Source organism: Bos grunniens, chromosome 18 (assembly GCF_055505025.1).
Source record: "Bos grunniens cultivar Pamir isolate PY7600 chromosome 18, Bosgru_T2T1.0, whole genome shotgun sequence".
Classification (NCBI taxonomy): Eukaryota; Metazoa; Chordata; class Mammalia; order Artiodactyla; family Bovidae; genus Bos; species Bos grunniens.
In genome coordinates, this window is record NC_141182.1 from 49,505,751 (window position 1) to 49,519,862 (window position 14,112).

The 14,112-nt window shown below is 49.4% G+C and overlaps 1 protein-coding gene across 3 annotated transcripts in view; it reads right to left on the minus strand.

Moving 5' to 3' along the window:
- Positions 1-7,150: 7,150 nt before the first annotated feature.
- The window catches only part of FCGBP (Fc gamma binding protein), a 59,230-nt gene continuing 52,268 nt past the window's right edge, over positions 7,151-14,112 (minus strand). For all 3 annotated transcript variants that reach the window (XM_086352527.1, XM_086352524.1, XM_086352526.1), the window contains 3 exons: positions 11,262-11,645; positions 7,438-7,706; positions 7,151-7,316 (listed from right to left, as the gene is read on the minus strand). In XM_086352527.1, the coding sequence (XP_086208653.1) occupies positions 7,307-7,316; positions 7,438-7,706; positions 11,262-11,645 (663 nt within the window). In that variant the 3' untranslated portion in view covers positions 7,151-7,306. The remainder of the gene's footprint in view (positions 7,317-7,437; positions 7,707-11,261; positions 11,646-14,112) is intronic.

Below are 14,112 nucleotides of genomic sequence, written 5' to 3' on the forward strand. Positions count from 1 at the left end.
AGGCGCGCGGCGACGTACAGTGGGTGACGCGACCACGCAGCCCCGCCCCTCCGAGCCGCAGCCCCGCCCCGACCCCAGCGCGCTCGCTGTGGGCGGGAATTTTTGAGCTTCTCAGGGCACCGCCCCCTCGAGCGCCCTAGGCGGTACCGTGACCTGTGCAGAGGTCGTTACACTAAACACGCTTCCCGCTTCTCTTTCACAGGTGCGAGCACCCCAGTAATTACGAGGCGAAAATATAGTCCCTAAGTCGTGTCCGACTCTGCGACCCCATTGACTGCAGCCCGCCAGGCTCCTCTGTGAGATTCTCCATGCAAGAATACTGGAGTGAGTTGCTGTTCCCTTCTCCAGAGGATCTTTACGAACCAGGGATGGAACCCTGGTCTCCCGCATTGCAGGCAGATTATTTACCGTCTGAGCCACCAGGAAATCTCAGTAATGAGGGCTCATCCTCAAATTTTCGCAGGAGCTGTGCCCTCTGCTTCTCTTCTCTATTCCCAGTTAACTGCCTAAAATTCCCTCTACACTCAAAAGCCTTCCCTGATCCATTTCCATCCCCAAGAATAAGGGCCAAATCTGGACTCCATTCATACATTGGAAAAGCATTTGTTGTGTGCCTGCATGTACCAGGCACTCTGTTCTAGGCACTGGGAATGCAGCAGGGAACAAGACATACGAATTCTGGAGCTCATATTCCAATGAGGGAAACAGACACCAAACAAGTTAGTAAAAACATGCTGAATGGTAGAAGGCCATAGTGCTTTGGAGAAATAAGTGCTTTGGAGACTGGTGTTGGGAAGAGGGGTGAAATTTCTTACAGGGTGTTCAAGGAATGCATCCAGTGACTTTTGAGCAAAAAGCTAAAGGAAGTGAGTGAGGCACGCTCCTGTCTGGGGGGAAAGAGTTCCAGGCAGGTTGGATTGCATGTGCAAAGGCCCTGAGGCAGGAAAGGTAAGGAGAGTTGCAGAAACACTGAAGAATGTGTTTCAGGCAGAGTGAGCAGGGGAGAGGGGAAGAGATGCAGGCAGGGAGGTTCACAGGTAAATTGTGTGGGGCCATGGGGTGAGAACTTTGACTTTTACTGAGTGAGATGGAGGGTTCTGAACAGAGAAGGGATGTGATCTGACCTGGGTCACTCTGGCTGAATGTGGGAAAGGGAGTGAGAGATAGAGGTGGGAGCAGGAAAACCAAGGCGGGGCCTGCTGCAATGGATCAGGGAGGAGACAGGAAGGACCAGATCAGGATGCAGGCGGAGGAAGGAACATGGAGAAGCTTCTTTATTAATACTGAGAATTTTGCACTTTGTAATTTTGTAATTTGAATATTCATCCTCATATTGATTCCACAAAGCAAAACATGTGCTACTATGAGAAATTAGTAACAACCTCCAGGAGAATCCACTGGTCTGTTCTGTTCATTGTTGTATCATTTTGTATCCAGAATAGATAGAGTGCTGCTGCTGCTGCTGCTAAGTCGCTTCAGTCGTGTCCGACTCTGTGGGACCCCATAGACGGCAGCCCACCAGGCTTCGCCGTCCCTGGGATTCTCCAGGCAAGAGCACTGGAGTGGGTTGCCATTTCCTTCTCCAATGCATAAAAGTGGAAAGTGAAAGTGAAGTCGCTCAGTCGCGTCCGACCCTCAGCGACCCCATGGACTGCAGCCTTCCAGGCTCCTCCATCCATGGGATTTTCCAGGCAAGAGTACTGGAGTGGGGTGCCATTGCCTTCTCCGAGATAGAATGGGTGCTCCCTAAATGTTTGTTGAAGGAATGAATGAACCTGTGCTGTCTTGAGTTCTCTGTGCAGGGTGTTCCAGAAACACTCCTGAAAATTTGTTTACATATTAAGATGGAAAACCTGTGGAGTCTATGCTGCATTTCCAGGAACTGTGTAATATTTCAAATGGTTCCAATTCAGAGTAGTGTTATCTACTACTCTTGGATCTTACTGTTTGCCTTCCAGTTAAAAATAATTTTTTTTCTAAAGAATGAAAATCCAGGACGTCCCTGGTGGTCCAGTGGTTAAGATTCCATGCTTCCAATGCACGGGGTGCGGGCTCCATCCCTGGTTGGGGAAATAAGATCCCACAGGCCTCGAAGTACAGCCACAAAAGGGAAAGAAAAATGGATGACAATCCTCAGAGTACAGCGCAGGCTGTATTCTGGAATCCTGGCACCATCTCCTGACTCTGAGATATTGCACCTGCCAACTTGCTCTGCAGACCTGAAACGGGTACTACCAGTGAGTAACTGGGCTTCCCTGCTGGCTCAGAGGGTTAAGAATCTGTCTGCAATGGGTTGGGAAGCCATAGAGAAAGGAATAGCTATCCACTTTAGTATTCTTGCCTGGAGAACCCCATGGACAGAGGAGACTGGTGGGTTACAGTCCATGGGGCCACAAAGAGCCGCACATGACTGAGTGACTGAGCACACAGTGAATAATTAGGGGGATACCTGCTAGTCTTGTGCTGGGGGCACAGTGGTGACTGAAAGAGTCCAGCCTTCCTGGACATGCCAGGCCCTGGTCCTCTGACAGTGGCAGTCCAGAGGGGTCAGGGCCAGAATGGGGGGTAGGGGGCGGCGCAGTACAGGCAGAATGGTCAGGGCTGGGATAGAGGAGGCATCCCTGGAGGGCTTTTCTGCATGTCCCCCATGTCCCCTGAACCTTCCTTTTACCTTCCTGCTCTGACCACAACCTAGTTCTCCCAGGAAGACACGCCTTTCTGTGCAGTGCTTCTAAGCAGAGGCTATTTCTCTTCCTCAGCCTTCATGCTCACTGGGCCTGTATATGCAATAAGCTCCTCAAGACTACTTCAAAACCATCCTCTGCCTCCTCTCTAAGATCCTCACTTTGAAGTTTCTGCACAGAACCTGCTCCCCTTCTTGTTACCAGCTTTATCGACTCCCAAGTCACTGCAGCTCACTTCATCTTTTTAGCTCTAGGCTCATGGCCACCCAAGCTGCTCCTCTCATAATTCTTGTTGACTTCCAAATTCAGGTAGATGATCCTGTGACCGTTCTGGCCTCTGGATCTCTTGACTTCCTCTCCTCTAGCGATCTCGTCCTCCGCCCAAACCTTCCTTCCCACACGCAGACTTTGTGCAGGGGACACAATGGTGACTGTGGCAGTGCCGAGGTCCCAGGCTGTTGAGAGGGAAAGGCCCACCCCCAGACAGTGACAGCCCCAAAACTGCAGCCCCTGCAGAATCTCAGTTCCATGCATCTCACTGTCTGCCCATCACCTCTTGTCTCTCCAGTTCACTCCCTCTGAAACTGTTGCTCCGAGGACACTTCAGCCCCATGAAGCTGACCTCCTTCTCCCTGCCCCTCACCTCACCTCCTCATGATCACACTACTCTCACCACCCAGCCCAATCCCCCATCCACTGTTATCTCCTCTTCTTTCCTCATGCCCTCAAACTTCTAACTTTACCTTTTGCACCCAATTGAGTCCACCCTCCACCTCCTTCACACCTGCACACTGGCAGCTAAATGTGGATGGAGAAAAACCCACACCTACTCTGACACATGACCCCAAGCAGTCCCTAATGTGGCCCAGCCATCCTATCACATGTCCCTAATTAAATCATTCTCCCATTTCCTTTCCTTTTCTTTTTTTCTTAGTAGTATCGGCAATGTGTTCATTTTTAAATGCTTAGGGCATAATTTACATGTCATAAAATCCACCTCTTTGGGGACTTTCCTGGTGGCCCAGTGGTTAAGAATCCATCTTCCAATGTAGGGGACTCAGATTCAATCTCTGGTCAGGAAATTAAGATCCCACAGGTCGAGGGGCAACAAAGCCCACCCACCACAACTAGAGAGAAGCCCATGTACCACAACAATGAAAGACCCACGTGTGACGACTAAGACCGGACATAGAAACAAACAAATAAATAAATATATTTTTAAAAGATCAATTTGTTAAAAAAAAAACACCTATTTTATGTGTAGAGGTCAACACGTTATAGAACACATTTTAGTAAATTTAGTTTATACACTCATCACCACAATTCAGTTTCAGAACAGCTCAATCATCCCATTTCATATAGATAAGATTATACAATACGTAGAATTCTGTGTCTGGTTTTTGTCACTTAGCATCACGTTCCAAATGGTTGCATGTATCACTAGTTGGTTCCTTTTCATTGCTGAGTTCACTGTACGGCTAGACCACACTTTGTTCGTGCATGGGCTCTCTCTAGCTGCGGTGACCAGGGGATACCCTTCATTGAGTTGTGCAGGCTTCTCATTGCGGTGGCTTCTCCTGTTGCAGAGCATGGGCTCTAGAGTGCAGGCTCAGTAGTCGTGGTGTAGGGGCTTACGTGTTCCATGGCACGAGGGATCTTCCCGGACCAGGGATCGAACCTGTGTGGCCTGCATTAGCAGGAGGATTCTTAACCACTGGCCACCAAGAAGTCTTGGACCCCTTTTCTTGAAGGATCATTTTACACTCTCTTTTCTCTCATCAGACCTCAAAACTTTTTCTTTCTTGCTCTTAACTGATGACTGTGTTTCCCATTTGAATGAGAACATACAAGGAATCACAATTTCAGCATCCTCTGACCCATATCTACCAGTCTGTGGCACCTGTTAACTTCCTTTGCTATAAAAGAAATCTGTTTTTGTGTTCATACACTTCACTGCCGACCCCAGATATATTTCCACCACAAGCAATTCTCCAGTTCTCTGCAGACTCCAACTGCTGTCCTACAATTTAATTTCGTTTGGACACTAACTACACGGAGTTGCAGCAGACCCCACAGGTTAAGGACAGAGAGTAACAGAGGAAATCCACTTTCAGTGAGGTGGTTGTGGAAGGGCTCTGTAAGGTAGTAACAGGTAAGTGGACATCTGAAGGATGAGAAGCATCTAGTCAGTGATGAGTGGAGGGAACAGCTCTTTCACAAAGGAATGAAGTAAAAAATTTGGCATGTTCAATACCCTGAAAGATAAGGTTCCCAAATCATAATGACAGTGATAGGAGATGAGTCAGAAGAGGTTGGCAGAGGACTTCCCTGGTGGTCCGGCGGCTAAGACTTCATGCTCCCAATGCAGGGGGTTCGGGTTCAACTCCCTGGTAAGGGAACTAGATCCCACATGCCACAACTAAAGATCCTGCATGCCACGACTAAGACCTGGTGCAGCCAAATAAATGTTCAGTCACAAAGTTGTGTCCGACCCTGCGACCCCGTGGACTGCAGCATGCCAGGCTTCCCTGTCCTCCACTGTCTCCTGGGGTTTGCTCAAACTCATGTTCATTGAGTCGACGATGCCATCCAACCATCTCGTCATCTGTTGCTCTTTTCTCCTCCTGTCCCCAATCTTTCCCAGCAGCAGGGCCTTGTCTTCAGAGTCAGATCTTCGCATCAGGTGGCCAAAGTTTTAGGGCTTCAACTTCAGCATCAGTCCTTCCAATGAATATTCAGGGTTGATTGCCTTTAGGATTGACTGGTTTGATCTCCTTGCTGTCCTAGGGACTCTCAAGAGTCTTCTCCACTACCACAGTTCAAATGCATCAATTCTTTGGGGCTCAGCCTTCTTTGTGGTCCAATTCTCTTTATTTATAAATAAATAAATACTTTTAAAAAATAAGAGATTGGCAGGGGCCTTTTAGGTGAAGGAATTTGATTTTATTACGATCAATAGCCAGTGGTACTCTTTATAGGTAAAGAAGAGTCCTCTAGTGGCTGTGAGCATGAATTACAGGCGGGGAGGAGCAGATGGTACGCATGATGATGCCAGCTGAACCAGGTGGTGACAGTGGGCGTGATAAGAAAGGCAGGCAGATTTCAGTTATGTTTCAATACAATCCAAAAAGATGCTTTGATGAACAGAGTGGAGGGCAAAGATGAGGGAAGAATCAAGAATAACTCCCCATGTTCTGACTGAGGTTTGGCAGTGATAGTCACTGAGGTGGGGGAGACTAGTGTAGGCAGGGCAGGAGAGTTAGGACAGAAGAGAGACTTCAGCTTTTGATGCGTAGATTGGACGAACACCTTAAGTCCTCACTCCAACTCTGTGAGGTAGGGACTATCTTTAGCTCTACTTTAAGTATGATGCTTTTGGCTGAATGCTTGTGTCCTTTCAAGATTCCTGTGTCGGAAGCTGACCTCCAACGTGATGGTATTTGGAGATGAAGACTTTGGTGGGGTGAGATTACTGCCTTTATAAAAGAGGCCCAGAGAACTCCCTTGCCCTTCCACCAAGTGAGGACACATGAGAAGATGGTCATCCATGAACCAGAAAGCAGGCGCTCACCAGATACCAAATCTGCTGATGCCTTGCTCTTGGACTCCCCAGGCCCTAGTGAAAGTCAAAGTGTTAGTTGCTCAGTCGTGTCTGACTTCGCCACTCCATGGACCTTAGCTCTTCAGGCTCCTCTGTCCATGGAATCTTCAGGCACTACTGCATTGGGTTGCCATTCCCGTCTCCAGGGGACCTTCCCCACCCAGGGATCAAACCCGGGTCTCCCACATTGCAGGTACATTCTTTATTGTTCGAGCCACCAGGGATCCCAGGCTCTAGAACTGTGCGAAATTTAAATGTTTGTTGTTTATAAACCACCTATTTTACGATATTTTGTTATAGCAACCTGAGTGGACTAAAACATATGAAGAAACTGAGTGGCAGAGAAATTACCGTGCCCAGATTATAAAGTTAGAAGCTGTTGATATTTTCATTTTCTACTTCTTCCCTCCATCCAAATGTTCATTTTCTCATCCATCCATTCTTCTAATCATCCAACTGCCCATTTTCCCATTTCCCCATCTACATCTTTCCCAATCTATCTATCTGTCTCCATCCAGCCATCCCCTCACCTGCCAGTAAATATTCATCATATGCCAGGTTCCCCAGGCATCTGACACTTGATGCACAGGAAGGGGGGGCTTCCCAGGTGGCTCCGTGGTGAAGAACCCACCTGCTAATGCAGGAGATGTAATAGACTCAGGTTTGATCCCTGAGTCGGGATCCCCTGGAGGAGGGAATGGCAACCCACTCCAGTATTCTTGCCTGGATCCCATGGGTAGAAGAGCCTGGCAGGCTACAGTCCACAGGGTCGCAAAGAGTAGGACATGACTGAAGCTACTTAGCAAGCACGCATGTACAGGAAGGAAGGTCATGGATAAGCAGACATGAGACAGACACACTGGTGTGCAATTTAATCGAAGATATTTATTGAATGCTTTTCCGGTTGGCCTCGGTGGCTCAGCAAAGGGGTAGAGCAGAGGGACACATGCAATGACAGAGTGCGTCCCTCAGCCTCCAGAGGCTTCAGGTCCTGCAGTCTTCCTTCCCGGTGGATGACTGATCAGTCCTGACTGTGAGACACAGACACTTAGCACTCTTTGTAGACGGAGCGCCCACCCTGACTTCCCCCTTCCCGTGAGGACGCAGGTGCCCCTGGTCCAAGAAGCCTGGCCTCCGAGCTGTATCCCTTACCATGGGGAGAAGTCCTGTGCTTTCCAATTCTCCAACGTTGTCTCTTGGGAGTTAGGCCAATCGTTGCTCCAGTCCGCGTCAAAGTTTCCACAGGCCCCACACAGCTTCCCAGCATAGTCATCGCTGACCACCACAGCCAGCTGCCCATCGGCGCCAAGCTTCACCTGAACCCCCTCCTTCTGCTGGACTAGCACAGAGCCGTCAGGGTTCTGACTCACGGACACAGATGTTAACACCTCAGCTGGGAGGTCCACTTGGAGACCATTCACCTGGTGGTTTTGGCGGGGGGAAAGGTGCGTGAAACACAGAGGTGAGGCTGGAACTACAGAGAAGCTGGTTGTTACAACAAAGGAGACCCCAAGGAAGACAACGAGGCCAAGGAGCAAACACAGAGAGGCAGATGCTGAAAGAGATAAGGCCCGGATGGATGCACCAAATGGAGAGACGGACACCTAAGATAATCAGAGATGTGGATGAATGGATAGAAGCACGGAGAGTGGATGGATGAAGAGATGGATCAACGCATAAGTAGGTGTGCACACAACATTCCAAAGGCACCTGGGGTTGGGGGGAGGCACTTGCACCAGAGAGATAAACAACGAGTCAAACCCCAGCATCATCCTGTCTAATTCTAGTTTCCAAAATAAAAAGAACCCTTGAGCATGTCCTGTTAAGTTACTGGTTCCCTAACAAGGCAACTTCATCCCTTATTTTTGCCACGCTGATGTCTGAAGACAAGTCATGACCTCGCCAGTGTAATAACCATGTGAGAAAATGACCGTTTGTCCATCACAGGCTGTGGACTCAGTAACCGTGGTAACCTGGTGAGTTTTTTTCTTCTAAATAAGTGTTGTCTGTTTTCTCTGATGAGTTAACCCTTGTAAAGTTAGACTCCCTGGAGAGCCTTCTTTCAAAGAAAAGTTTCTTTTTTTCAAAATGCTTTTGTATGTGACGCTTCCTCTGCCAGATGACTGGAGAGTCAGGTAGATAAGAAAGATAGGTAGACAGATCTGAAGAGGTGGATGGATGGACGGATGGTGAATCAATGGAAGGAAGGAATGGAGGGGGAAGGAAGGGAGGCAAAAAGGAAGGACAGGTGGAAGGAGGAGAGGAGGAGGATGGATGGATGCTGTGAAGGACAGCTGGAGAGGCGGGCGGGAAATCTCAGCAGGCTGCAAGCTTAGATGGTATAAGAAGTGGGACTGAGTTATCTGTGTTCCCAGCACATGGCCTGGTGCAGAGGGACCAGGCGGGTCACAAAACCAGCTGCTTCCTGGGGCCAGACCCTGATCTGGGTACTGGTGACAAAGTGACGACCGAGGGGAACAGGATCCCTGCCCACCTGAGGATTGTATGCCAGTGAGGGAGCATGTCAACAAACACGAAGAGATAATGGATGACTTCAGAGAGTGACTAGCACTGCAAGGGGATAAAACAGAATGACCGCACAGAGGCTGGGCTGAAGAGGGAGAGCTTCCGTAGGGCGTTGGGAAAGGTCTCTCTGTAGAAGCGGTGAGACTGGAACTGAGATCTGAAGGATGAGAAGGAGCAGAGGCTTAGGAAATCTGGAAGGAGAGTACTGCGGCAGGGGGAAACGCAGCAGCCCGGCGGTGGGAACAAGCGTGGTCCACTGTGTGAACAGCATAAAGGCCAGCTCGGCCTGTTAGCAGCACAGCCCATGAGCTCAGGAAGGAGCTGGAGGCGATGAGGTTGGCGAGGCCAGCGGGAGTCTGATCGCATAAAGTCTTGCAGGCCATGGAAGGGAGGTGGCTTGAGTTTGGAATGTTGCTCTGAGAAGTCGCTGCAGAGTTTAAAGCAGCAGAATGGCCCAATCCGATTCACATTTCTAGAGCATCTGTCTGCTGTGTAGAGAATTGTTTCTGGACAGATGAGCAAAGGAAGGTTGTGAGTAGGAGTCTGCAGTAATCTCACTCCTGGGCATATATCCAGAGAAAAAACGTAGGTCAAAAAGACACATGTACCCCAGTGTTCATTCACTGAAGCACTACTTACAAGAGCCAGGACATGGAAGCAATCTAAATTCCATCAACAGACGAATGGATAAAGAAGATGTGGTACATATACACAAGGGAATATTACTCAGCCATAAAAAGGAATGAAATTGGGTCATTTGTAGAGACACGGATGGACCCAGAGTCTGTCACACAGACAGAAGTCAGTCAGAAAAAGAAATATATTCATGCATGGATTTGCAATCTAGAAAAAGGGTACAAATGAACCTATTTGCAGGGCAGGAATAGAGACGCAGACACAGGGAATGGACATGAAGACGTGGAGGAGGGCGGTGGGATGAACTGGAGGTCGGGATTGACCGTATACGCACTGCCACGTGTAAAACCGACCGCTATCGAGAGCGTGCTGGATAGTGTGGGGAGCTCAGCTAGGTGCTCTGGGACGACCTAGATGGGTGGGGGGGGAGGTGAGGGGACACACGTATATATATGCCTGATTCCCTTCATTGTGCAATAGAAACTAACACAACATTATAAAGCAACTACACCCCAATACAAAAATTAAAAACATATTCAACATAACAAGAGTAGGGGCCTGTTCACCTGAATTATGGGTCCAGCAGAGAGTCAGTCAGAGAAAGAGTGACTGATCTAGACTATGCTAAAGAGAGAACACAAGCTTCCCTGCTGAAAGCAGGGCTGAGTCTTGGACCATCTCCCTGCACGGGGGAGGAATGCAGAGCATCCCCTGGGGGAGGGGTGTGTGGAGCATGGGCTACACCCCTACTGGACCTAGAAGACACCGGTGCATGGCGCTGCAATCCAAGAACAGGCCATGGAAACAGGACACGGGAGCTTTAGAGCAGCCTGACGACTGTGTTTGGTCATGAGGCTCTATGACACAGGCCATGGCGGAGCAGACTCTGAGTCCTCATCAGCCCTCAGTTCGGCCAGAGAGACTCTCTCTAGACATTTGGAATCAGGGTGGTGAGAACTGTGGAGTTTGGCAAATGCAAGACAGTGATAAGTCAGTGGAAGTCAAGGGACAGAAGGGAGGACCCATCTGGGCTGGAATGGACTCAGGAGACAAACAGTGACAGGCCTGAGGGGACCCTGAGAGCAAGCTGAAACACAGCTGAGGGCAGAGGAAAGTGGCCTGGAATTGACGGAGTTCAAAGAACGGTCCCACTGAGCGAGCACTGCGCCTGGAGTCTATCTCGGTCCCCTGTGTCCACACCGTCACCACCAGCACTCCATTGCCATCAAAGTGGTTCAGGGCATGGGTGGTGCTTGTGGGTTCAAGGCTTGGATCTCTCAGGTACTCTCTGAGTGACCTGAGTAAATGACTTCACCTTTTTGGGCCCTGGTTTCCCCTCTGAGTAAACGGAGATAATGATAATCCCTGTTTCATGAGTATGTTGGAGGGAGTCACAGAGAATGAAGCTGACTGGTGATCAGCAAGTCTTAAACACAGAGGTACAAATCCAGGGCACCTAGATCCAGCCACTCCTGAGGCTGTGTCCCTGGATTTTCTAGTTACATGGGCTGATAAATTCAGTTTTGCTCAAGGCACTCTGAAATTGGTTTTCTCTCACTTGAAACCATAGAGTCTTGCTTAACACTAACATCTAAACGGGTAAGTTACTTGACTGTGCTTTTGCTCCTCAAGAACTCAGCCAGAAGAGAGGGACTAAGTTTGAAGTATTGACACAAATACAAACCCAGAGAAACAAATTGCAGAGATCTGTGAAGAAAACAGACGTTAGGACAGACAGGGCACAAGGAACGTAGGCACACTGCAACAGGAAGAACAAAGCCCAGGGGAGACACAGTCCCTGTGTCCTGGCTTACCCATACACCCTTGTTTTGGGTCACAGTCACCAGCCCGTCCTGGAAGAAGATATGAACCCGGGCCACGGCTTCCACTTTGCCTTTGCAGGGCTGGACATCGGCAACCACACGGTACCAAGGCACAGTCTCCTGTGATCCTGGGCAGCGGAAAGAGATCTCGTAGACACCAGGGGAGCTGACGGCGCTGTGGGCCCCATCGAAGGTGGTGAGGTTGGCACCCACAGAGAGGGAACAGAGGCCATGGGGCACCCAGCAGTCCCGGGTCCCAGCCTGGACCTCGCATACACGGCCCAGCGGGCAGCTGGCTGCCTGGCATGTCAGGCCGGTGATTGAGGAACAGGAACAGCGCTGGCTGCAGTCCGAGGTGAGCAGGGAGGAGTTCACCTGTGCACAGAAAGGGGCAGGTGACAAGGTGCGGTGGACTGCAAACACGGCCACCACCTTCCACCCTCTGCATCCATCCAGGGTCACTCTGCAGTAACTTCCTCTAAGAAATGGAGTTTAGGACTTGCCTGGTGGTGCAGTGGATAAGTCTGCCAACCAATGCAGGGGACCTAGGTTCGACCCCTGGTCCAGGAAGATCCCACATGCTGAGGGGCAACGAAGCCCGTGGGTCGCGTCTACTGAGTCTGTACTCTAGAACGAGAAGCTGCCGCAGCAGAAGCTCAGGTACTACGATGAAGAGTAACCCCTGCTCACTGCAACCACAGAAAGCTCACGTGCAGCAATGAAGACTCAACCCCAGCACAGCCAAAAATAAATAAATTTTTTAAAAAAGAAAGAGTGTTTTTTAAAAAAGAAAGAAATGGAGTTTATTTCCCCTTTCCCATTAATCTGAGCTGGACTTAAGACTATGCCTTGGTTATTGCAATGCAGCAGAAGCAACGCTGTGCCAGGTTCAAGCCTGGACCTCAAGAGACCCGACAGCTTTACTACTCTTTCTTGGAACCCTGTCCAGCCACCACAGGCTAGCCCACCCAAGGAGGAGAGATCTCATGGAAGAGGGACGGCCAACCCTCAGCTGACCCACTGGGGGACTACAGAAGTATGAGTGAGCCCAGGGATGGCAGAAGAACTGCCCTGCTGAGCCCAGGCCAAACAGCAGAGCTGCAGAATTGTGAACAGTTTTTTGTTTTTTTTTTTGTTTGGCATCTTCTTTCCAAGAAGTCCTGCACTTCTAGACCCTCCAGGCTACCATTCTGCTATTAATAAAACTAGGATGAGGGACTTCCCCGGTGGTTCAGTGATTAAGACTCTGCCCTGCAATGCATGGGACACGAGTTCAATCCCTGGTCGGGGGACCAAGATCCCACACACTGTGGGGCAACTAAGTCTGCATGCTGCAACTACAGAACCTGTGTGCCACAACTAGAGAGAAGCCTGCATGCTGCACTAAAGACCGCATGCAGCAAAAAAAACAAAAACCTGGGATGAATGGGGAAGGAATGCGGTAATCTATCTTTCCTTTATTTGACAAACATGCTTCTGAAGAAGCAGGACAGCCTCATGGTTCAGAGGTGAGTCCAGGCTGCTGGGGTATGAACCCCAGACTCCTCCCTTGCTAATGGGTAGCCTTGAGCTGACTTCTCTCTGTCATCTGTAAAATGGGGAACATAATAGTCCGTGTCTTGCAGAATTGCTGTGACTATCGAATGACTTAACATCTATAACCAACTTAGTGCATAGTGAGAGCTCCAAAAACATCAATCATGGGCTTCCCTAGGGGTTCAGTGGTAAAGAATCCGTCTGCCAATACAGGAAACACAAACCTGTGTCAAACCCCATTCCAGGTCCAGAAAGATCCCATATGCCTTGGAGCAACTAAGCCTGTGTGCCACAACTGTTGAGCCTGTGCCCTAAAGCCCAGGAGCCACAACTACTGAGCCCACATGTTACAGCTACTGAAGCCCGTGTGCTCTAGAGCCTGTGCTCTGCAAGAAGAGAAGCCACCAAATGAGAAACCCGTGCCCCACAACTCGAGAGCAGCCCCCACTTGCTGCAACTACAGAAAAGCCCGAGCAGCAACAGAGACCCAGCACTGCCAAAAATGAAATAATTTTTTTAAAAAATCCATCACAAAAATAAATTAGCTCTTAACTTTCAATTCCCATTGTTAAATGGCCATAGTTGTGCTACCTACTGCTGCTGCTGCTGCTGAGTCACTTCAGTCGTGTCCGACTCTATGTGACCCCAGAGACGGCAGCCCACCAGGCTCCTCTGTCCCTGGGATTCTCCAGGCAAGAGTACTGGAGTGGGGTGCCGATTCCCTCTCCAGAGTGCTACCTACTACACTGCTGTAAATTATTGTTATTTTTCCTGGGTGTGATGAATGTGGAGGGTGAGGCCCAGCGCTCAGCGAGCGCCTTTCAATCACCCCTGGCTCCTCAGACACCCAGGGTGCAAGGATGATGGTTAACCCCATTTTACAGATAGAGAAAATGAGGCTCACACAGAGGACTGCAGTAGGTCCAATATCACCCTCTCTACAAAGATATCAGGTCCTAATGCCTAGAGCTACTCAATGTCACCTTATATGGAGAAAGCGTGTTTGCAGATGTGATTAAGGATTTTGAGATGGAGAGATTAATCCTGGCAGGCTTTAAACACAGTCAAGTGTATTCTTAGAAGCAGGAGGCAGAGGGAGATTTTAGGGCACACAGCAAAGACGGGGGGACATGTGACATGGAAACAGAAATTGGAATGATGTGACCATAAGCCAAGAGCTTCCCATGTGGCCCAGTGGTAAAGAATCCACCTGCCAATGCAGAAGATTTGGGTTTGGTCCCTAGGTCAGGAAGATCCCCTGGAGGAGGAAGTGGCAACCCACTCCAGTATTTTTGCTTGCAGAATC